The sequence below is a fragment of the Scyliorhinus torazame genome, chromosome 2 (assembly GCF_047496885.1).
Source record: "Scyliorhinus torazame isolate Kashiwa2021f chromosome 2, sScyTor2.1, whole genome shotgun sequence".
Classification (NCBI taxonomy): Eukaryota; Metazoa; Chordata; class Chondrichthyes; order Carcharhiniformes; family Scyliorhinidae; genus Scyliorhinus; species Scyliorhinus torazame.
Genome location: NC_092708.1, coordinates 355825582 through 355848280, shown reverse-complemented (window position 1 = coordinate 355848280; position 22699 = coordinate 355825582). Strand labels below are relative to the sequence as shown.

General features: G+C 44.3%; 1 protein-coding gene across 1 annotated transcript in view; it reads right to left on the bottom strand.

Moving 5' to 3' along the window:
- The window catches only part of slc38a6 (solute carrier family 38 member 6), an 86520-nt gene that overhangs the window by 12978 nt on the left and 50843 nt on the right, over positions 1-22699 (bottom strand). The window contains exons 8-11 of the mRNA XM_072491897.1: positions 16610-16668; positions 5077-5139; positions 3038-3088; positions 180-259 (exon numbers count right to left, since the gene is read on the bottom strand). Coding sequence (XP_072347998.1) covers positions 180-259; positions 3038-3088; positions 5077-5139; positions 16610-16668 — 253 coding nt within the window. The remainder of the gene's footprint in view (positions 1-179; positions 260-3037; positions 3089-5076; positions 5140-16609; positions 16669-22699) is intronic.

Sequence of the window (22699 nt, the reverse complement as noted above, 5' to 3'; positions counted from 1 at the left end):
ATAATAAAGATTATTATTATTATATAGATTAGATTGATACCAATTGCCACAGGAGGCCTGAATGACAGGCTACTTTCAGTGTTGAAAAATTATGTCCTCAGTCAATTGGAACTCGTGGCCATCATGTGGAGACCTGTTGCACCATATACATGACTTAACAGGCTCGTTCCTCCACTTACCTTCGGAGCTCACAGTAAATGGGCAGCACGGATGTGTGGCACAGAAATGAAAATGCCATAGTTGGAATTGCATAAGCACTCTACAAGATGATAAAAGATTGTAATGTTAGAATATAATGCTGGATAAAATGGTCTTATGTTTTTCTATGGTTTAATAAAATCAGCTGTTTGAGACACCTGCCTCTTGCACTCTTCACCCGTTTCCCATTAAATTGCAGACCGAACAACCTTTCTTGGTTCCCCCTTGTTAGCTGACATTTTGACCGTTTCCCATTCCTCACTGACTGTACCCATCCTCTTCAAAATGATTGCCATTACCTTTAACAATTTGAATCATAAAATCATCAGGTTCTTCATAGAAGAGCTACCAAAATTTACGAACGCAAGTAAGGAGATATTTGGACAGGTGACCCCCAAAAGCCTGGCCAAAGAAGCAGATTTTAAATGAACCTCAAATGTGGGAAGACAGCGAGGCAAAGTGTTTTGGGGAGGAAATACCCAGCTATGAATCTCTACAATTTATTTCAGCTCTCTCTCTCTCTCTCATGTCTAGGTTTGGTTAAAAATCCACACTTGAATGAGCTGCAATTTCTTCCAGTTAAACAATGGGAAAGCCAAAACTGTCATCTTTGGTGCCTGGCAAAAACTCTGTACTTTTACAACAGATTCAACCTGCTTACCTGTCCACTGTATCAGATTGAATCAAACTCCAAGCTGAGTTCCCATCCCCATTTCCACTCCACCACCAAGACCTCTACACTTTGCAGCGTCAGCAAACATTGCCCGCGTCTCAATCCATCTGCTGCTGATGCCTTCATCCATGCCTTTGGTCACGTATAGCCTCGACTATTGCAATGCTATCCTGACTGACATCCCAACATCTAACCTTCAAAAACTTCACTTTATCCAAAGCTTTGCTGTCTGTGTGTTCTATTTTGCACAGTCCCCCCCCCCCCCCCCCCCCCCCCCACTCTTCCACTTGCTTACATTGGCTTTCAGTCCTATCAAAACCTCGTTTAATATTCTGATCCTGGTGTTCAAATCTCTCAATCGTCTTGATCTTTGCAGTTTTCTTCAGCCATATAATCCTCTAAGAACTCTGCATTCCTACACGTTTCTTGAGCAACCCAAAATACCATTGGTGACTATTCCTTCACATGTAATCCCCAAGATGTTTCTCTCTCTCTTCTCAAAACCAAAACACTTGTAAAACCCACCTCTTTGGCCAAGCTTTTATTCATCCTCCTTTTATTGGCTCAGGCCTTGAATTTTTTGTCAGATTATGCTTCTAAGAAGAGCCTTAGCATGTTTTTTTTCTATATTTCAGGGCACTATTCAAATAAACATTCCCATTGCAAGTAAAAATACATGACAAATAATACATGACCACACTTGTGTTGAGGAAAATCACTGAATAATTCAGTTAACAACCATTCACTAGAATGGAGAGATGCTGGGTCATATCAAAATAGTTTTAGTCTAGGTATTGCAATCAGAACCACTCCAATTAAAATTGGTCTATGTCCAAAATGGGTCATCCCTAGTCAAATGCCTTGTGAAACTCATGGTAATTTGTATCCCAACAATGTTCCATCTATGCTGATGCATAAAGTGCTGACATGAGTTCTACGCAGGATGCAATTTAGTTAGAGGAGCTACTGCGTGAATTATCATTCATTTCAGAAAGTCTACTTTACGGGCATTTCGTATTGTAACATGCCAAAGGGTCATGATGTCAAATTAATATTGACGTCAGTGCTTCATTAACAGGTTCATTTATTCACATAGGAAGTTGCGTTTTGCCTCCAAGTTTAGATTCAAATTGTCCAAACACTCGATATAATGAGTTATTTTATTTAAAAGAACATTAAATGGGTTTCAAATGTGAATTGTGCATCTCGAGTGACTTGCAAGCCAGATTTAATTTATTTTAAATCGTAATTAAATACTGCAGCTGTTAAAAAAAATTAACCCCATGTTAATGCTTTGTCGTAGTAACAACAGTGCGAGGATCGAAAACCAAAGTAGATATTACAATTCAAGGAATTGTTGTGAATAAAGTGGAAAAACCACAACTAGAAGTGTATCATATATTTAACTTAAGGGACAAGATAAGCCAATTCCTCGGCAAGTGTTAAAAAAAAGTTAACAGTTAGACATAGGGAGAACTGGCATAGTGGTAATGTCAATAGGCAGTGTTTATACCTCCACAGCACCTAGCGGAATTTAAATCCAATTAACGAAAATCTGAATAATGGTGACCATGAGATCACAATTAATGGTTGTTCAAACCCATCAGGTTCACAAAGTCCTTAAGGGAAGGAAATCGGATATCCTTACCTGTCCTGTCCTACATGCAACTCCATATCCACACCAATGCTGTTGACTCTAAACTGCCCTTTGCAATGGCCTACCAAGCTGCTCATTTCAAGGGCAATTGGAGATAGGCAACAAACGCTAACCTTGCCAGAGATCCCATGCAAGAATATTTTTTTTTTTTTTTTAAAAAAAGCTTGAACAATTCTATATCAAGTCCAGTCAGAATAACATTCAAACATTCTTGGAACACATCATTCAGATCGCCACCATCATTCAGCATGTATACGTCATTCGAGCTGGGTTTTTGATGGATCACCTACTTTGCTTGTAATTACAGTCCATTTTATTTTGAGTTAAATCATTTTTTCCAGGTGTGCGCTATATAGGTAATTTGGACATAGCTACTCAAACAACAGGCATAAGTAACTGCCAAACATTTATTAATGCAACTTTTCTGGACGACTAATTGTACTGGTGATCTTCTATAACCAGTGAACAGTTGCTATGCCTGTATACACTACTATAAACAGAGTACAAACCTTGGTTGAAATGTGTAGAAGCTTTGGTTTACATTCATCGGAACTGAAGTTCTAAACGAGAAAGAAAAATATATAAAACTTTACATTCTATCATGATCCCTACATCATTTGTTGTTCATTTAACCTTTCAACCTGGTATGTAAGTCTTCATTGAACATCATGTATGCGAACGTCAAGATTAGACTTCTCTTCCATTTGAAATCACCAACGTAAAATAAATAGATATCCTCTTGTTTATCACCATCTCGCCTGCAACTCATGTCGGGGGAAATGTTACAGTGGGTGATAATAATAATAATAATAATAATAATTGCTTATCGTAACAAGTAGGCTTCAATGAAGTTACTGTGAAAAGCCCCTAGTCGCACATTCCGGTGCCTGTTCAGGGAGGCCGCGCTGCTGCCGTGTTCTGCGTTACAAGCCAGCTATTTAGCCCACTGTGCTAAATCAGCCCCTTCGCTAGCTATTCAATAAAATAGTCTAACTGGCAACTATAGCTGACAATACAATGAGTGGAATAATCATGGTGCTGCGAAGTCTGATCCCAATATCCACATATTTTCCACCTGAGAAAGCACATTAGGAGTGGCTGATTCTTTCCCCTCCTTGGCTAAGAACAGAATCCAATATGAATGGAGCAATTTTACAATCCTGGATATTCCAGAAAGTATAAATTAATTAACATATAAATTAATTAACAGAGTTCTGTCAAATTGAATTGCAAACGAGCACACGCCTTCAAATCTAGATGAAGTAGACACCGTTTATGACATTAACATTCCTTCTGTAGGCTCCATCCAGCTATAAAATTGCTTTATGCAAAAACAAGCCAAATTTTTGGAACATGGGTTTGAATCTAGTCCAGATTTTGGGTCCTATGTGAAATGAATTTGGATGTCCCAATTCAGTCCCTACTGAATGAGCGCATAACACAATTACTCCCAATTTGCTATCTCTCAGGAGGTAATTGAATAACCTAATATTGAAAATGTAAAAAATGTTACATCGATTGAGGCCAAAATATTTTATTGGGGCAGATTGGAAGGTAGTTAACTTGAAACTTAAATACACTATAGCTGACAAGAGGTGATGCTAATGCTAGGTGTCGGAAATGGATAGCGTCATTCCCCAGTGCTTACATGCATTTTGATGAACAAAGAACAGCAAAAAAAGAACACATTCTGTTCAATCCTTTATTTAGAAGGGTGGAGCTTCCCAACGTTTTTGCTCCAGAGGCTCCCATCTGATATTATAAAAAAGTCTGAACCCCGATTATAAAATTAGTATTTTAATACGACAAGAACACACATTTCAATAAGAGCAGAGCAGGGAAAAAACAAGTCATGGGAGGCTACCAATGAGACAAGCCAACTCTCAGGCCGCCCAAAATCCTCTTGCAGACTCGGGGGACCATGAGTCGACAGTTGAAAGCCCCCAGCTTAATCATTTCAGAGACTTCAAAAAGCAAAGATTGGTTGACTGAATTTACGCTACTCTCCATTAATTTGCAAATACTTGAGCTTCTGTATTGTTGCTCAGTAAAGCAACATTGCTTTACTCCATTAGATGTTAATGTGGTAAAAATTATACATACATTCAAAAAAATTAGGCCTGACACAGCTGTGATACTGTTATGTGATGCTTTAGCCACAAATAGGGCTCACGTGCATCCCAGTTAGACAGCCAGGAGTGCATCCCATTTAGACAGCCAGGGATTGCACGGTGTTAATCAGATCATATAACACCGAAAGAGGTCAATCTATTACTGGTCTACACCAGTTCTTTGAAAGAACTGTCCACTTCATCCTATCTCCTGCTTTTTCTCCATAGTCCGGCAAAAACGTTTATATCTAATTTCTTTTTAAAGTTACAATTGAATCAGTTTCCAGTGCCCTTTCAGGCAGTGCATGCCAGATTATTAATTTATCTGCAATAATTTCTTAAGTGGGATGTCTGCTTGGCATATTAACAGAAATGATGTCACTCGAGCCTTTCAGCAACCTACTTTAACCACCAGAGGAGTATTAAAGGTGGCTTACCTGAACATAATTCATGGTTCCATTAAACAGTGGGCAAGGAATGAACCATTTTTTAACTATGACCTGTGAAAAACAAAGCAGAAAGCCAATATGTTTGATAAGACTAGATCTGCTGAAATAGTTCAATTTGTTTACAGAATGAGAATTCATGAACATTACTGTGCCCATGGTCTGAACCAACTAACTCAACTGCTCTGATATATTTAGTTCAATGACACCATACTTAACTACTATGACCATCAGGAACTTCCCAATCAGCTGCTTTAACAATTCTTAATTTAAACATCTCTGATTATCTGAAAGATCACAGAAAAAATGTAAAGACTAATAGAACAGTTCAGAGGAAATAAAATCTACAGCTGCACCAAGATGTAATGTAAAATATATATTTTTAAACCACATACTGTTTCAACAATTTTAATATAGATAAAAAGGGAAGCTGATTTAAGAAAAATAAATGTAAAGCCAGAGTGAAGAATGGTGGAGTTGCCGTTTTTTCCCCACTGCTGCTAATGCGGCACCAAGTGGTCTGTGCTCAGGGCTCTGCACCTCTCAACCAAGTGTGCTATGCTTATAGATAGCAATTAGCAGAAAATTTAGCTTTTTAGTATTTGGACTTAACTCATGTATGCAAATATAATGTGGACAGAGATTTTCCAAGGCAGAAATGTTGAAGGTGTATTGAGAGATCCCAAAGGGAATATTTTTTGCAGCATTTGCTATAGAACAAGAGGAGCAGACTATTCAGCCCATCGAGCCTGATCCACCATTCAACTGCATCATGGCAGATCCCCTAACTCAATGCCATTTTCCCCACACGATCCCCATATCCCTTGATGTCATTAGTCCCCAGAAACCTATTGATTTCTGCCTTGAACATGCAGAAGGACTGATCTTCCACAGATGTAACCATGCTCCATGTAACCAAATTAGGCTGCAGATGTTTTGGCCGATCCTCCAGCAGCAAGCTGAATGTAGCTACCTTTGAATTGCTTGCAATACAATTAGAAAAACCTTGTACTTGGGAGTAGTGTGGGGACAGGCTAGTGTATATAGAACAAACAGAATCTATTCAAAAATCACTTCAAAAACATGCCACAGACATGCATCGTATCACATTTTAAATTGCAGGGGCTCTTCAAACCTACCATTCTATAATTCAACTGTTCCATCTCATTCTCTGGAGACACTGGGCAGAATTGGGTCAGCAGATCATTATACAGCACACCCAATTTTCCTTTCCCAAAGGCAAAGAAAGATCATGCGGGATGAACAAGGCTGGAGATCTATTACTGGTTTTGCAGCCCTTATGTTGAAAGCTCCATTCATTGGGCGGGATTTACCGTTGTTCATGCCGGTGGGAAATTCCAGTTCCATGCCAGCACACAGGTTTCCCGGCATCGAGGGGTGCTGTCAACGGGAAATCATGTTGACAACGATGGGCTGCCTCCACCGCCAAAAAACACATGGTGGGGTGGTCGGTTGGTAAATCCCGCCCATTATTTTGGTGCAAACTGCATATTCAGAAATAGCATGCAAGCATTAGTACTAATCATCTATCAACTTTTAACAAAAGCCAAAACATCAGAGTTACCACCAGAAGATCTGAAACAGTCAGTCACTTACAGGCTTTGTTTCCACCCTGGAACAATTTGTGATAAAAGAGTCTTATCCAGTTTATTCAAAAACATTTTGAGGCTTACATTACTAATCTTCTCATCTAAATGCACATGGATAAAAAGTAACGGGACTGGGGTTAAACATTTTCCCCTTTTCCGCCCACTATTTACCAAGCTTCTTAGGTCTCAGCTTCTGACAACAATTGCTTAAAACAAAGATATGTAAGGCAGCTTGGACCTCTGATTTACACCCTCTCGAGGGAAATGCTTAACTATCACTTCATGACTGCGTCATGGGAGTGTCTCTTTAAGAAAGGTTTTTGTCTTATCAGATGACTTCAGTGATGTCATTGTGTGGGTGGAGCTGGGATGTGGCTCTGTGAGCGGTTTTTACTTTTGCTTTCAGTTTTGGCTGCTGTGGTCTAATCCAGAGAACAGAAGCGTTTTGACCTGTCTCTATTTTCATTTTAAAGATCTGTTCCTGTAAAAATCACCTTGGTGGTGGCTTTAGATATAGTTTTCTTTCCGGAAGGGTTTAAACCTGCTGGTGAGAATCTCAGGAAAAGCCAGTCTTATTCAAGTGAGAATGCAGAGTGCTGGGCCACACCTTGAAGAGGGGTTTTTGGTTTATGGGACTTTGTTTTTGAATTGGAACAGTTAAGGGGGAATTTATTAAGTATTATATATGGATTACTGTACCTGTGGGGTATCTTTATGTTTGTAATTGATAAAAATTCTCGCTGTGTGTTTATATAAATGTTAACTAAGTTCTTAGAATAAAGCTTATTTTGATTAAAGTGTCAAGGAAGACTGTTGAATCACACCTTTTGTGCTCATCCTAGCCAAATTCAACAAAAAGTTATAAGTCAGGTGAACTCTATAATACTTTGGAGTTTTAAACTCTGGCCCATAACAGCTGGAACCCAAACCCTCCCACTGCTCAATGGGATTGTTTGCAGATATTTAAAAAGTCACTACACAGTCAGAAACAATCTCCTTTAAGTTTATAAAATAATTTTTTGACCTTTTGGGAAGTTTAACTGACCCGATGGAGCAACAGTTCCTAGCATGACATTTTTGTGAGAGAAAATAAAAAGGAACCACCTAGAAAATAAAGGTTTTAAAAATTCATTTCTGGAAGATGGGTGTTGCTGGCTAAGCCAGCATTTACTGCCCATACCCAGCTGCCGTTGAGAAGGTGGCGGTGTGCTGCCTTCTTGAAACCATGCGTGTTGGAATACCTACAGTGCTGTTAAGGAAGCATGGACATGGGTAGGATCAAAACAAAAAGTTTAAGATTGATGAAACTATAAATGAGAGTTGAAGTAATTTTTGGATGGTTCTTTTAAAAAAAAAGGTTTAGGCTAAATATTTTAAATTACAATTTTTTCTATCGCAGCAAATTGATAAGTGGAGCTACAAACTGGAGAATTCTCAAGAATGAAGGGAAGTTAGAAGAAATTTTTTCACAAAGTGGGTCATTAAATATACGTTACCAGAAGTAGATGCAACGTCATAAGAAACAGATCATTCAAAATTGGGTAAATAGGAAAAAGAATTAAGGGATGGGCAGGGAAATGGGATTAGAATAGGCAGTAGCTGAAACAGGAAGACGAGCACAGGAATAATAGGTTGATTGACCTCCTCATATGCTGGAATTTCTTTGATTTGATCATAATCCAGGGATGAGACAGACTTTATAAAGAAGACCATGGTGGAAATTCCCGACATTGACACACACCAACTGATCATGAGGGGTGACTTCAATTGCGTACAGGACCCTCTGATGGACCGATCAAACCCCAGAAATGGGGGAAAAGACAGGCATGGCTAGGGAACTGGGACCATTCATTAAGCAGATGGGGTAGTGGATCCATGGCGGTTTCTACGCCCTGGTGAGAGGGAATTCTCATTCTTTTCGCCGGTGCACAAGTATACACCCAGATCGACTTCTTTGCAGTGGGGAAATCGGTACTTCCAGGAATAGCAAGGGCGAAATATTCCTCTGACCATGCTCCACACTACATGGTGTGAGGTTAGAGACGGGTTGTGCCCAGTGCCCCACATGGACCTCTTGGCCGACAAAGCTTTCTGCCAAAAAACAGGCCATTATTAATAACCAGAACGGGGAAGTCTCACCTTCCACTTTGTGGGAGGCACTGAAGGCTGTGATTAGGGGAAAAATTTCAGCCTATAAAAGGCATGTAGAGACAGGAAGGAAAGGGTGGCTAGGCAACAACTGACCGACTCCATCCTGAAGGTTGACAAAGTACTCCGATGGCCAGACTGTAGAGCTGCTGGCAGAGAGGAAAAAGCTGCAAATGGACTTTAACCTGCTATCCACCAGGAAAGCAGAACACCAACTCCGGGGGATCTTCTACGGCACGGAGAAAAGGCTGGCCGCCTACTGGCTCACCAGTTGAGAAAGCAGGCAGCCACATTGGAGACAGCGCAAGTAAAGAATAGCAGAGGCAGACTGGTAACCAAGCCAAAAAGAGGTCAACTGGATGCGCGAGGCCTTCTACCGAGGGTTGTACACCTCCGAGCCCCCCACGACGGGGCATTGGGATGAAACGGTTCCTCAATGGACTGGACATGCCAGTCGTGGGGGACGACTAGGCGGGGGAAACTGAAAGCACCAATAGGTCCTGTATGCGGGAGAGATAATGGAGAGCATTAGCTCCATGCAGGCAGGGATGGCGGCGGAATCCGATGGGTTCCCAGCGGACCTCTATTAAAAATTTGCGTCAGCCTTGGCCTCACACCCAAGGGATATGTTCGCAGACTCACTAGCAAGGGGCACCCTGCCGCCCACGCTAACACAGGCAACGATATTGCTGATACCCAAAAAAGACAAAGACCCGATGGAATGCGGATCATACAGACCCATTTAGCCGCTCATTTTGACGCAAAGATACTCGAAGGTCTTGGCCAAGCGACTGGAGAACTGCATACCAGAGATAGTCGCAGAGGACTAGACGGGCTTTGTCAAGGGTAGGCAGTGAATATCAGGCGGCTGCTGAATGTAATAATGACACCCCCTGGGGAGAGAACACCAGAGGTGATCACCACCCTGGATGCAGAAAAGGCCTTCGACAGAGTCGAGTGGAAGTACCTCTGAGGTATTTGAGCGGTTTGGGCTAAGAGCAGGGTTCACCTCCTGAGTGAAACTCCTGTACAATGTCCCCAAGGCGAGCAGTCGGGCCAACACCACCAGCTCTGAATACTTCCAGCTGCACAGAGGCACACGTCAGGGATGCCCACTGTCCCTGCTCCTGATCGCCCCAGCAATTGAACCCCTGGCGATCCCTCTGCGAGACGTGAAAAGCGGGTTGGGGACTCTGGAATGAAGCACTGAGCAGGGCCAACTCCACCTCCTCAAGTGCAAGGGATAGCCTTATGCAGTTTAAAGTGGTGCATAGAGCACACCTAACCAGAACCCAAATGCATAGGTTCTTCCCGGAGGTGGAGGACAAATGCGAACAGCCAACCACACCCACATGTTCCGGGCATGCCCCAGACTTGTCGGGTTCTGGACAGTCTTCTTCATGGCGATGTCCAAGGTTGTGGGGGTAAGGGTGGAGCCGTGCCCGAGTGTGGCTTTCTTCAGGGTATTGGAACCGCCACAGTTACATATCGGGAAGGGGGCCGACACACTTGCTTCCTAAATCGCACGCCAGCGCATCCTGCTCGGCTGGTGATCAGCAGCACCGCCCACAACTGCAGACTGGCTGGCAGAATTTCTCCACCTGGAGAAGATTAAGTACACGATCTGAGGGTTTCCACAAAGCGTGGGGGCCATTTGTTGGCCTGTTCCAAGACCTGTTTGTGGCGACTAGGGAAAGAGGGGGAGACGGAGGTGAGCAGACAAGAACGCATAGAATGAGGAGGTACAAAAAGGGGGAAGGGGGGGGAAAGGAGATGAGGAGGGAACCCAAGGGAGCCACAGAGAAACATGGGGGGATAAGGGGGAGAGGCAGGAAACAAAAGTCACAGAAAAGACGAGCGGAACACAGCAGAAGGACAATCTGGGCGGAAGAGGGGCTACCAACGACGGAACAGAAACTGTACAACGTGTAAATACCAGGTACACTATTTGTTAAAAGTATCATTCAGTAAAATTGAAAAACGCAATAAAAACATTTTTTAAAAAATTACATTTAACAACTTAATAGTACTAGAGAGTGGCCTTCTCTTCACAAACCCCATCTGATCCTCAGAGACCACCTTTCACGCCAACACCTTTGCCAGGAATTTCACATCCGTATTCAGCAGAGAGATGGGTCAATAGGAACCGCACTAATGGATCCCTCCCATTTTGTGATCAGCAAAATTGACGCCTGCGCCAGCGTAGCTGGCAACTCCCCTTCTCCACTGCTTCATTAAACATGCCCAAAGCGTGGTGGGCCAACTCCGTCAGAAACTGCTCATAAAATTCTGCCGGGAAGCCATTGGCTCCGGCGCTTTACCCGACTGCATCATGCCAATGCACTCCATCACCTCCCTTAGCCCCAACGGCTCCTCGTGCCTGCCTCTTCCCTCCACCTCCGGGAAGTCCAGCCCATCTAAAAACTGACCCACTTTAGCCTATGCTCACCTCGGGCTCGGCCCTACACCACCCCCTCCTGAAGAATTTCCCTCCCCGCTGCCTGTCGCTGCAGCTGGTGGACGAGCATGAGACTCGTCTTCTCCCCATACTCGTACTGCACACCCCAACATCCTCCGCAGCTGACCCACCGCTTCCCATTGTCAAACGATCAAACTGCCCCTGCAACAACTCCTTTGTGAGGCCACAGAGTACCTCATATCCACTCAACAGTCACCGATGCTCCTCCCTCCCCATCCTATCCTTTGGGCCTTGAACAAAATAATTCCCCCCCCCCGGACCACCGCCTTCAAAGCCTCCCAAAACGTGGCTGCCGATACCTCCCCATTTTGATTAGGCTCAACATAATTCTTAATCGCCACTGCCACATTCCCACAGAAATCCTGGTCGGCCAAATGCCCCGAATCCAACCTCTACCCTGGTATCTGCGCCTGACCGTAAAGAAGTCTCACATCTAGATAGTGTGGGGCGTGGTCAGAAACCACTATTCCCGCATATTCCCAACCTTCCACCCCCTCATCAGCACCGCTTGGCTCACCACAAAAAAGTCAATCCGGAATATACCCTATTCACATGTGAGCAGGAGGAGTACTCTCTCTCTCTCTCCTGGATGCTCAAACCTCCACAGATCCACTATCCCCATCTTCTCCATAAACCCTCCCAGCTCTGGCACCATTCTCATCCTCCCCATTCACTTAGGGTCGACCTATCCACCCTCTGCTCCAAACAATTAAAATTCACCCCCCCCCCCCCATAATCTGGTGAAAGTCCAAAGCTGGGATCATCCTTTATAGGCCTGAATCCAGCATCATCCCAATTAGCATACACCTTCACCAACACCGCCCAAGTCCCAACGAGCACCCCACTCACTGACAAACTTCCCCCTTCCCCATGTCCCACACCTCACTAGCCTCTGTAAACCCCTTTTTCTTGTTCAACAGTATAGCGACCCCCCCTCGACTTTGAGTCAAGCCCCACGTGGAACACTGCCCCACCCACCCCTTCCTCAACCTCACCTAATATTTCACCTGGAGGAGCATCTCCTGCAGGAAAATCACGTCTGCTCTCAAGTGCGCGACACCTGGAACCGCTTAACCGGCTCATTTGGCCCGTAGAAATTCCATGTCACGATTCGCACCAAAGGCTTCTGTCTCCCCTGCCCCGTAAGATCTGCCATCATCACCCTTCAGCTCCGCCCCCACCCCCCACTCTGATTCGGGCCCACCCAAGATGGAAACCCGCCCCTTCCAGGACCAAACTCACCCTCCATAATGGCCAAGTCACCCCCCCCCCCCCCCCCCACAATCCCCAACTCCCCTCCTCCCACACTGGCTAACCACTGCAGTGTTCCCCCCCCCCCCCTCCACTACTTCACTAGCATTTCTTGCTAGTGTGGCGACTCCCACCTGAAGGCCCTACCCAAAAACCCACCATCCCCATCCCACCTGCATCTCACAGCCCCGTTGCTTCTCTCCAGACCTCCTCCCCGGCCCTTCCTCCACACCCAATGAGAAAAACATCACCCCAAAATGGCCCCCATGCAGAACATTCTCGAACCATCTTACCGCCCCAACCATTCATGCACTGTACAGAGAAACAAGAGAGTGCAATACAATTAAACACTATAGTCCTAACACCCTCTGAAAAAAGCAGCAATTTAACTTCAATACAAAAAAACCCAGAAAATGCACAAAGCATGGAGGTGCAACCACCCTCACCACAACCTTTCCCAATCGGCAAACAGAAACAGGTAACAAAATTCATCAGAGACAGAACTTCCACATATATTTCCCCCATCAGTCCTCCCTAGCTTATGTTCCTTAATAAAGCCATTTGCCTCCACTGGTGTCTCAAAGTAATATTCCTGGCCCTCGAAAGTGACCCAAGTCTAGCTGGGTACAACACCCCAAACCGAATCTGGCACTGGTACAACACTGCCTTGGCCTTGTTAAACCCCGCCTGTCCCCCTCCGCACCAATGTCCTGATGTTTCCTGCCCAAATCGCAATCCCACTGTGCCCTGGCCCACCTCACAATCTTTTCCTTGAACTTGTGCATATGCCAATCACTGCCCGAGGTGGCTCTTCTTGCTCTTGGCTTTTGCCTCAGGGACCTATGGGCCCAATCCACCTCCGGGGCCTTGCCTGGTACCTTCTCATTCACCAACCTGGTCAACAACCCCACGACATAGCCCGTTGCACTCATTCCATCCACTCCCTCCGGTAGGCCCACGATCCTCAGATTTTGCCACCTGGACCGGTTTTCTTGGTCCTCCATCTTTGCTCACAGCATCTTACAGATATCCCCCAGGATCGCCATCCCCACTTCCAGTGTCACAATACGGTCACTCTGGTCAGACACCACCTTCTGGATTGTTGTCCTCTGCACCTCCAGGCTCTTCTCCACCCGTTCCAAAGTCCCGCGAAGAGGTGCCACTGCCCCCTCAATTTCCTTTGACCAGTCACTGTGCATTTCTTTATTCTCCTGCCGAAATTCGTCCTTAATGAAGCTCATCAACTGCACCATTGGAAACTTTCTAGTCGTCGACTATCCTTCCGCCGCCGACATTTTTACAATTGATGCTGTGTCACGAGTCTCCCAACTCCTTAGCCAGGGTTCTCATTGTCTTCTGTCGTGTTTGATAACCCACAGACATGTCCATCCAGAGGAGAACTAATCCCCTTCCACTCTCCGCATAACTTTTCTGCCAAAATTCCCCAAGTTCGGGTAGAAGGGGCCAAAACCAACACCTTCGAGCAGGTGCCACCCTGTGTGCAACCACTCCCTCCAAGGCCGCCACTGCAACTCCAGCCAACTCAAGTCATTCATGTATGTGTTTCCAAACAAACTAAGGATTTCTTCCGAAGTGAATACCACAACTGGCTTTACTCGAGGAATTATAAAACCAGTCCAGGTTGCCATTGGCAGAAGTCTCAATCATCTTAGGAGGTGCAGTGGATCCTCAATAGAAGGCAGAACAAATCAGACTATATGATCTGCGGTGTTTAAAAAAATGCTAAGTCACTAACACAATGAACGGAATGAATTCTATCTGACGAAGATTCAGCACCTCAGACACAAGTACTAACAAAGAATAAGAGGATATCACACTACTAGAAAATTCGGGTATGCATTTGTTTTCTCAAAAGGTTAGGGGGAGGGCAAAAATGTACACAAGTACAGCAGTTTAAAATCAATTTATGTTGCTTTTGAGCATATTGTTACTTGGATGGTTCCTCGTGCACAATTGCTATCTGTACATTTGAATGGGCCTTAAAAACCGCTCTACTGTAGAGCTATAACTTTCATAATTATGTTGTACTATGATGCCAAGGGATAGCCCATGCATCTGGACAATAGATCTGTCTCAGGTTAAGTAGTGTCATGGTACATATTTTACAGTAATGTTCCATTATCATTAATTCCAGTATAAAATACGACACTTGACAAATATATAACAGCTGCACCATGCAATTAAATGAAATGTCCAATAAAAAATGACAGTTGCTGCAAACTTTCCGCATCTTTGTGCATTACATGGTTAGAAGCAATTTTTCTGGTTCAATTTCCCAGCTATTGACAGTGGCAGGTCAGTAGGCGGAAATATCCCAAGGCAGATTGGGGGCAGTGGATTGCTGCTCTTATGCCGTGTCGTTCCATAGCACATTATGTAGGTTAAAGGTCAATTTTCTCGCTATTTCCCTTCACTCATTCCCTCTGTAATAAGCTTCTCATAGGCTGGACTGATCAGAGCAAGCAATTGCAGCATGAACAAACTATTAATGACACGAAAAAGTGGAAAAGGTTGAGTGCAGAATTTTAATTTTCTTTGGCATATTGTATTATCTGTATCCTCTCTTCTGTCAACTGGGGCAGCACGGTAGCATAATGGTTAGCACAATTGCTTCACAGCTCCAGGGTCCCAGGTTCGATTCCTGGCTTGGGTCACTGTCTGTGTGGAGTCTGCACGTTCTCCCCGTGTGTGCGTGGGTTTCCTCCGGGTGCTCCGGTTTCCTCCCACAGTCCAAAGATGTGCAGGTAAGGTGGATTGGTCATGCTAAATTGCCCTTAGTGTCCAAAATTGCCCTTAGTGTTGGGTGGGGTTACTGGGTTATGGGGATAGGGTGGCGGTGTGGGCTTGGGTAGGGTGCTCTTTCAAAGAGCCAGTGCAGACTCAATGGGCTGAATGGCCTCCTTCTGCACTGTAAATTCTATGAAAACTCCAACTGTGATATTATGTGGAAAAGCTTGCTCCCAGGGTCCGTCAATGCTGAATAGGAAACTGGATGCAAGACATTAAAGAATAGACTGAAGTGATGTCCTTTGCCACCTGGTCTTTCTTCATTAAAAAAAAAGGTACAGTTGAGAAAAGAAATTAATTTGTTGGGAAATGAGGGAGAACTTTTACCGTATCACTCCACAGTACAACTTAGTACAGCACCAACACAATGCCTCGCCGGGTCGGAGAATCCCGGGGGGGTGGCGCGAATCCCGCCCCGACACCGACTGCCCTATTCTCCAGCGCGTTTTTCAGGGGCCGGCAGCATTCCCGCCACGCCGGTCGGGGGCCATTGACAGCGGCCACCCCCGGCGATTCTCGGGGCCCCAATGGGCTGAGTGGCCATCCAGTTTTGGCCAGTCCCACCGGCATGAATTACTCACCTCACGCACAGTGGGACCTGGCAGGTAAGTGTGCGGGGCGGTCCTGGGGGGGGGCGCAGGCTATCTGACCCCATGATGGCCTGGCCCGCGATCGGGGCCTACCGATCCTGCGGGCGGGCTTTTTCCGTGGGGCCTTCTTTTCTCTGCGCTGGGCCCCTGTAGGGCTCCGCCATATTGCCCGGGGGCCAGGGTGGAGGAGAGAACCCCCGCGCATGCGCGGAAATACGCCGGCCAGTGTGCGCATGTGCGAGATCACGCCGGCCGTTCCGTGCATGCACTAACTCGCGCCGGCTGGAGCGGCGCCAACCACTCCGGCATCAAACTACCCGCGAAAATTGGAGAATTCCTCACTTCGGGGCTGTTGACACCGGAGTAGTTAGCGCTGTTTTTCCCGCCGGCGTGGGGTTTAGTCCCCAGAAGGGAGAATCCCGCCCAAAATGTTCTTCAATTGATGTCCATGTCTTATTTTAATTTTCTCCACTAAAACTACAATGCAGTGTATTGGCGGTCAAAAAGTACTGATAAATCACATTCAAATTTGCAGAATATGTATTGGCACCTACTGGATTAATCACATGACCAACCATCCTAAACATTACAACCCATTTAACAGTATTAAAAAGGTAACAATGTGAAATTACACTCACCACAATGGCAAAGTAGACCATGAACAAGATGGACAAACCACTTGTGTAACCAAGGAACTCTGAAAATAATAAAGTGAGTATTAGGAAGTCCCAAGTAAAAACATGGACGAGGGGGAAAAAACATATTCCACAATAGTTTACATGAAGGAATTATTTTCTATAACCTCATGGGCAAGAACGAGCTATACTTGCAAGTATTCCATTTCACTGCCCCCACAAACAAAAAAAAAAAGAGCACACCGAGCACATAACAGTTGCACATGCAAAAACATCTACTGGTATATTTGGCAAATTAGCAGCCATTTGCTATGGGCGTGATCGGAAATAATGACATACACTCAAAACACACGTCATGTGATTCTCTCACTACCCACATTTTCCTAAGCGAATGGGTAAGTCCACAACCCGCTCTTGCGGGCTTCCCGGCAGCCTTTATGCCCCATGGGATACACCAAAGTCCTGCGAGGCGTCAAAATCAGAATCCCATCCAAAGGGGGTGTGACCAAACGGCACACACCCAAGTAGTTTTAAAACCTACTTAGACGAGCTTACCCAGATTCTAATGGCCTCCCAGGATGTACAGCCTCCCCAGCGAGGCTGCAGCCGGGTGCCGTTCAGTACTGGTTCACACAAACGTGGACCAGCACTCGGTGGTGGATCACCCGGGCCATCAGAGGCCCCTAGGTCATTAGGATGGCACCCTGGCCCTCCCCCTGGAACACGGGCACCTTGGCACTGCTAGGCTAGAACCTTGGCCTAGATGGCACTGCCAAGGTCAGAACCAGAGGGAGGCCATGCCCATGACAAGAGGGTGGAGGGTGGGGTTGCAGGGTAGGTAAGTAGGGGCCCTGAAGAGGTTCTCACTTGAGTAGGGGGGGGACCCACAAGCTCGCTGAGAAATCGGGGAACCCTTTCAAAATGGTGGCCCGATCTCGGTCAGCTCCCCTGTGCTGAAAAAAAATTTGAAGTGTGGACTAAACCGGAGAGAAACTCCCAGGGCCCAAAAAAGTGACTAAGTATCGTTTGATAGTGTTGGCGAACTCACCGCATGGGAAACGCCCTGCAAAACTCACCACAAATTAGCTTATTTTTTCCATTAAATTCTGTCCTAGGTTTATATGTTTGCAACGCTGATTTCTTTATGGTTCAATGAAGAATACTATGAGGAACACATTTGGAATAAAGATTTTCCCCAAGTGTTTGCTAGTCGTCTATCATTTTGTGTTAAGGACGAGGGAGGAGGGTGAACCAATCAAAAATTGATTTATGATAAGACATTGAGGCAGAAAAAACAACAGATCTGGAGTCCAAGTCACTCGTCACTATGAAAAACATTAACTGATTGCACTTCCACTCAAGCAGAAACTACCTGTAAAAAGTCCGATTGTAAACCCAAGCTACATTTATCGAAGAAGCGTAATATTAGGGATTTTGGCATTAACATGGCTCAGTATGTGAAATTAACACTTCTATTTAAAAATCATATTTAGTGTTTTATAAACAAAAAGGCAAATCACTAGTTGAATGTAGCTGTGGTAGCAACATCATCAGAACTGAACCTTCCCCTTGGAATGATCAAGTGTTTGCTATCCTAAGGGCTGTCCTTAGCAGCCTAGGAGGCCAGCTATTTACATTTTCCAGACATCTGTGATGCACTATACAGAAAGACTGAAGAATAGGAGATTGTGGAATAGAGTCCTTGATGAGGAGTTGTGAAGAGGAAAGAGACAGAGTCTGGAATGGGGGCTATAGAGAGGCCCTGGGGTCAGAATTTCCCAGAGACAGGAGCAGTGGTAGCAAAGTGGTGAGTGTAAAGGGCGTAAGAAGGATTAGCCAGGGGTTGAGACCTGGGATCCTTACTGTGGCAAAAAGTGAACAAAGTTATACTTGTGGCATTCCAAGAATTTATACAGGAATAAATAAGGAAGGAGGAGGAAGATTCTTCAACGGAGGATTATTAGACAGTGGTACCCTTCAACACATTTTGTTGGGTGTTAGATGTTTTGACGTGTTCGGGTTATCACATTGTCAATTCATCAGGAATGACTCTAACCAAATCTGGCAACCTTAATTCTCCCAATGTCGAAATTAAGATTCAGCAACTGAGTCCTAATTCATTCTGCTTTAGAATCAAGTCGATGGAACTAATTATTTCACACAGCCTTTCCCTCCGTTCATAATCTCTAAGCAATTTGTTAACATGTCACTTCTCACACCCAAGTCCTACTTTTTTCATGCTTATCAATAGGCTTTGGCTCATCACCTATATTTCTCAACAAGGACATGCCTCAACAAACGTTATAATCCCTTTACAGTGTGGAAAAGCCAAGTTGGCTTCCTCGGATATTGGTTTTGGATATACACTGCACAATACACCTTTGTGGTAGCCCATGCGCTTTTGGGGACAAACCAATCTTTTATGTTGGGAAATAGATATCTCTGGGGGATGATTTCTGATAAAGCAGCTTGCTTCCAGTAACTGATCACCTGGCCAAGTTCCCTGGAAGAAAAACAATAGGAAAAAGGAAAAAGCGTGAACAATAAATTAATTATAGGGAGTACATTGTGTGTGTGTAGTTCTGTTTGGAGTTTAGAGCAAGCTGGCTGGAGGGAACAATTCTTTCAAACAAGATGCAGTTTAAACTCTGTTGGCAAAATGGGGTTTTAAAAACCTTGCTAACTGAAGAATTCTGGTAACAGTGATTTGAATTTTTGGATAGACAAGATAATGATTAGTGGGGGCAGGTGGAGAGATGAGAATAAGACCATAAAACCAAAAGACATAGGAGCAGAATGAGGCCACTTTGCCCATCGGGTCTGCTCCGCCATTCAATCATGGCTGATATTTTTCTCATCCCAATTCTCCTGCCTTCTCCCCATAACCTTCCTAACTGCCGACTGAACCTGCACGTTAACATTAAGAGAATCATGAACAAGGACTCCCAAGTCCCTTTGTGCTCCTGATTTCCTAAGCAATTTCCCATTTATAAAATAGTCTATGCCTCCATTTCTCCTTCCAAAGTGCATAACCTCACACTTTTCCACATTTTATTCCATCTGCCACTTCTTTGCCCACTCTCCTAGCCTGTCCAAGTCCTTTTGATGCCCACCAGCTTCCTCAATACTACCTGTCCCTTTACAGATTTTTGTACCATCTGCAAACGTAGCAACAGTGCCTTCAATTCCTTCCTCCAGATCATTAATGTATATTGTGAAAAGTGGTGGTCCTAGCACTGACCCCGGAGGTATACCACTAGTCACCGGCTGCCATCCTGAAAAAGACCCCATATCCCCACTCTCTGCCTTCTGCCAGTCAGCAAATCCTCTATCCATGCCATGATCTTACCCTGAACACCATGGGCTCTTAATTTATTTAACAGTCTCCTATGTAGCACCTTGTCAAAGGCCTTCTGGAAATCTAAATAAATCACGTCCACTGATTCTCCCTTGTCCAACTTCCTTGTTAGCTCCTCAAAGAAATCTAACAGATTTGTCAGACATGACCTCCCCTTGACGAAGCCGCGCTGACTCAGTCCTATTTTATCTTGCACTTCCAAGTACTCCGCGATCTCATCTTTAATAATGGACTCTAAAATATACCAATGACCGAAGTCAGGCTAACCGGCCTATAATTTCCCGCCTTCTGCCTCCTTCCCTTCTTAAAACAGAATAATTGGATACAAACTCTCAAAGTGTGAAATCCACAACACGGTGTATAAACCCAACACCCACATTAATGGAAAAGGACTTTCAACTTGTACAAGTCACGTGATAAGATAAACAGACTTTGTTTTTAAAAACAGCAGACACTGTTCTGCAGACAGAGTTCCACCAGAAAGCCACTGAACCAGCTAAGAGTCATCTAAATCAGGGTATTTTAAACTGCGGATCGTGAGCGAGTGTTGGGAGGGTCACGGAGCGATCGGTCGCAGCCCTCCTGATCGTGGAGAAGCACCCAACAGTCACAACCGGCTTTCCTGGCTGCAACCAGTCTTTTAAATGTGAACAATGCAGTCTTCCTGCCAAAAGCGGCGGCAGAAAGCAGGTCACGTGCCTGACCTGTACACGCATGTTACCCACCCTGTATGCCCGTGCTTTTGGTGTGAAATCACGGAAGAGAGATTCCTCCATTTTCTAGCTGATAGCAAGGCAACAGGACTGTGAAGAACTGAAGATGGATCATTTTGTTATAAGGAAGAGAGAGGGCCAGAGGCATAAACAAGCCAGGATCTCACAACTGAATCAGCGGGAGAAGGCTGCATAAGAGAGTCCAAGGCAGGACAAAGCAGTGCTAGTGTAAGTTGTATACAGAGCTTCAAGGCCTCTGCTGAATGGCCTACAAAGAAGAAACTGAAATCAAGAACAAAGCAGTAAAATAGATGATTTCTTGAGGTATGGCTTTGTTAATTGTGCCACTGCAAACCAGACAAGCCCATTTGTTATATGCAGGGAAGAACAGGCAAATGAGAGTTGGATGCTAACTATGTCTTTTCAATTCTAAATGAACTGAACGTCAAATTGCAAAGGACGATGATTGCTTTTCACACTGTAAAGAAATAGATGCTTTTCAAAAAGTCATTGAAAGTTTGGCAAGTGCAAGAACAAAGCCAAAACTACTACATGTTCCCTACACTGCTACAACACATCGAAGAAAACAGCGTTGTGTAGGAACTGTCAATAGATAAGCAAGCCTTATCCAGTTGCATCTGGCTGCAGTTTTGTTGCTTCTTTCCAGAGGAGATGTTTCAAATTTTGAAAGAGAAGAGGTGGGTGAAAAATCCTTTAAGAGTCAATTATTAACTTACAGCTGACTCCAAATGAAGTGACTGAACTTCTGCGCCTTACCTGTGATAGCACATTAAAAACACCAAGTCATTGAAGCTGTCAGCATTCTGGAGTAGCATCTGAGGAGTGTCCAGTGCGGAATGAAACAAGCATTTTGTTGCTATTGCCTTTCATAACGACCTACATGTGCCAAGTTGGAATTTCCGTCCTCACAAAGATGAAGACAGCACAAAGGAACTGGCTAAACTCTACACCTGATATGTGCATTGCCCTCTCCACCTGTGAAGCTGATTGGTCTTAGATTGTGGGCACCAAGCAAGCTCACAAGTCAAATTAAAGATAATCGAAAATGATGTGTTGTGAAGGTCGGCCGGCAGGTAAAAGTGGGTCCTGGGAGAAAAAAAAAGTTTGAAAAAACACTGATTTAAGCAGACATGGGAATGAATGGCAATACCTTGAAAATCGGAGAAAGACTGCTCCTCCCACTAACCTGTTCCAACACAAAGTTCGCCTGAGAACCAACCTCCTGGAAATCAGACTACAAGATGCCTCAGCTTACTGAGAATCCGCGGCTTTACAGAACCTTCACTTCAACTAAAGCATCAACTCTGAAGAAACTACAGGCCTGACATGAAAGAGACTGAAAATCAAAAATTGCAACTGTATATAATCTTTGTGTGAAGGAGTTCAGTAATTGAGACTTTACTTTTTAAATTCCAGGGCAATTGTGAGATATAAATAGCATCCTTTGTTTTTAAACTCACATAAAAGTTTACTGCTGGACATTATTTAAATGGGGCAACCACTGAGGGAAAGAAAACACACCTTTTACATACAAACGTATTGATCACCAGCAAAAAAGGAACAGAAATTTGACCTGTGACAGTATTGTAATCACACATCAGACAGTAATGAATCAGGACCCAGGGAGATGCAAGGACTGAGTTGCTGAGCTGCGTCTTCTGAATCACTGGATTATTTCCACCTAATTTTATTCCCTTTCCAAATTCCAAACAGGGATGTTGAAATTTAATCATCATTAGGATAAAGACACAAAAGAAACAAAAGTAATTGGTTATCAATCTGTCACTCATTCCATGCCGGTAAGGAATTGCAGTGCAGAAGTAACATTTATTCACATAGTAAAAACAAAAATATCTTGGATTAACAGTTACCGTTATATCTTGTGGCATATAAATTTAACAAATGGAGAGCCTACAGTATGAAAATTTTAAATTAGGGTAGTCGCTCACTCCCACCCCTCTCCATTTAGAATGTTCAATACAATAAGCCAGTTGTACAGTA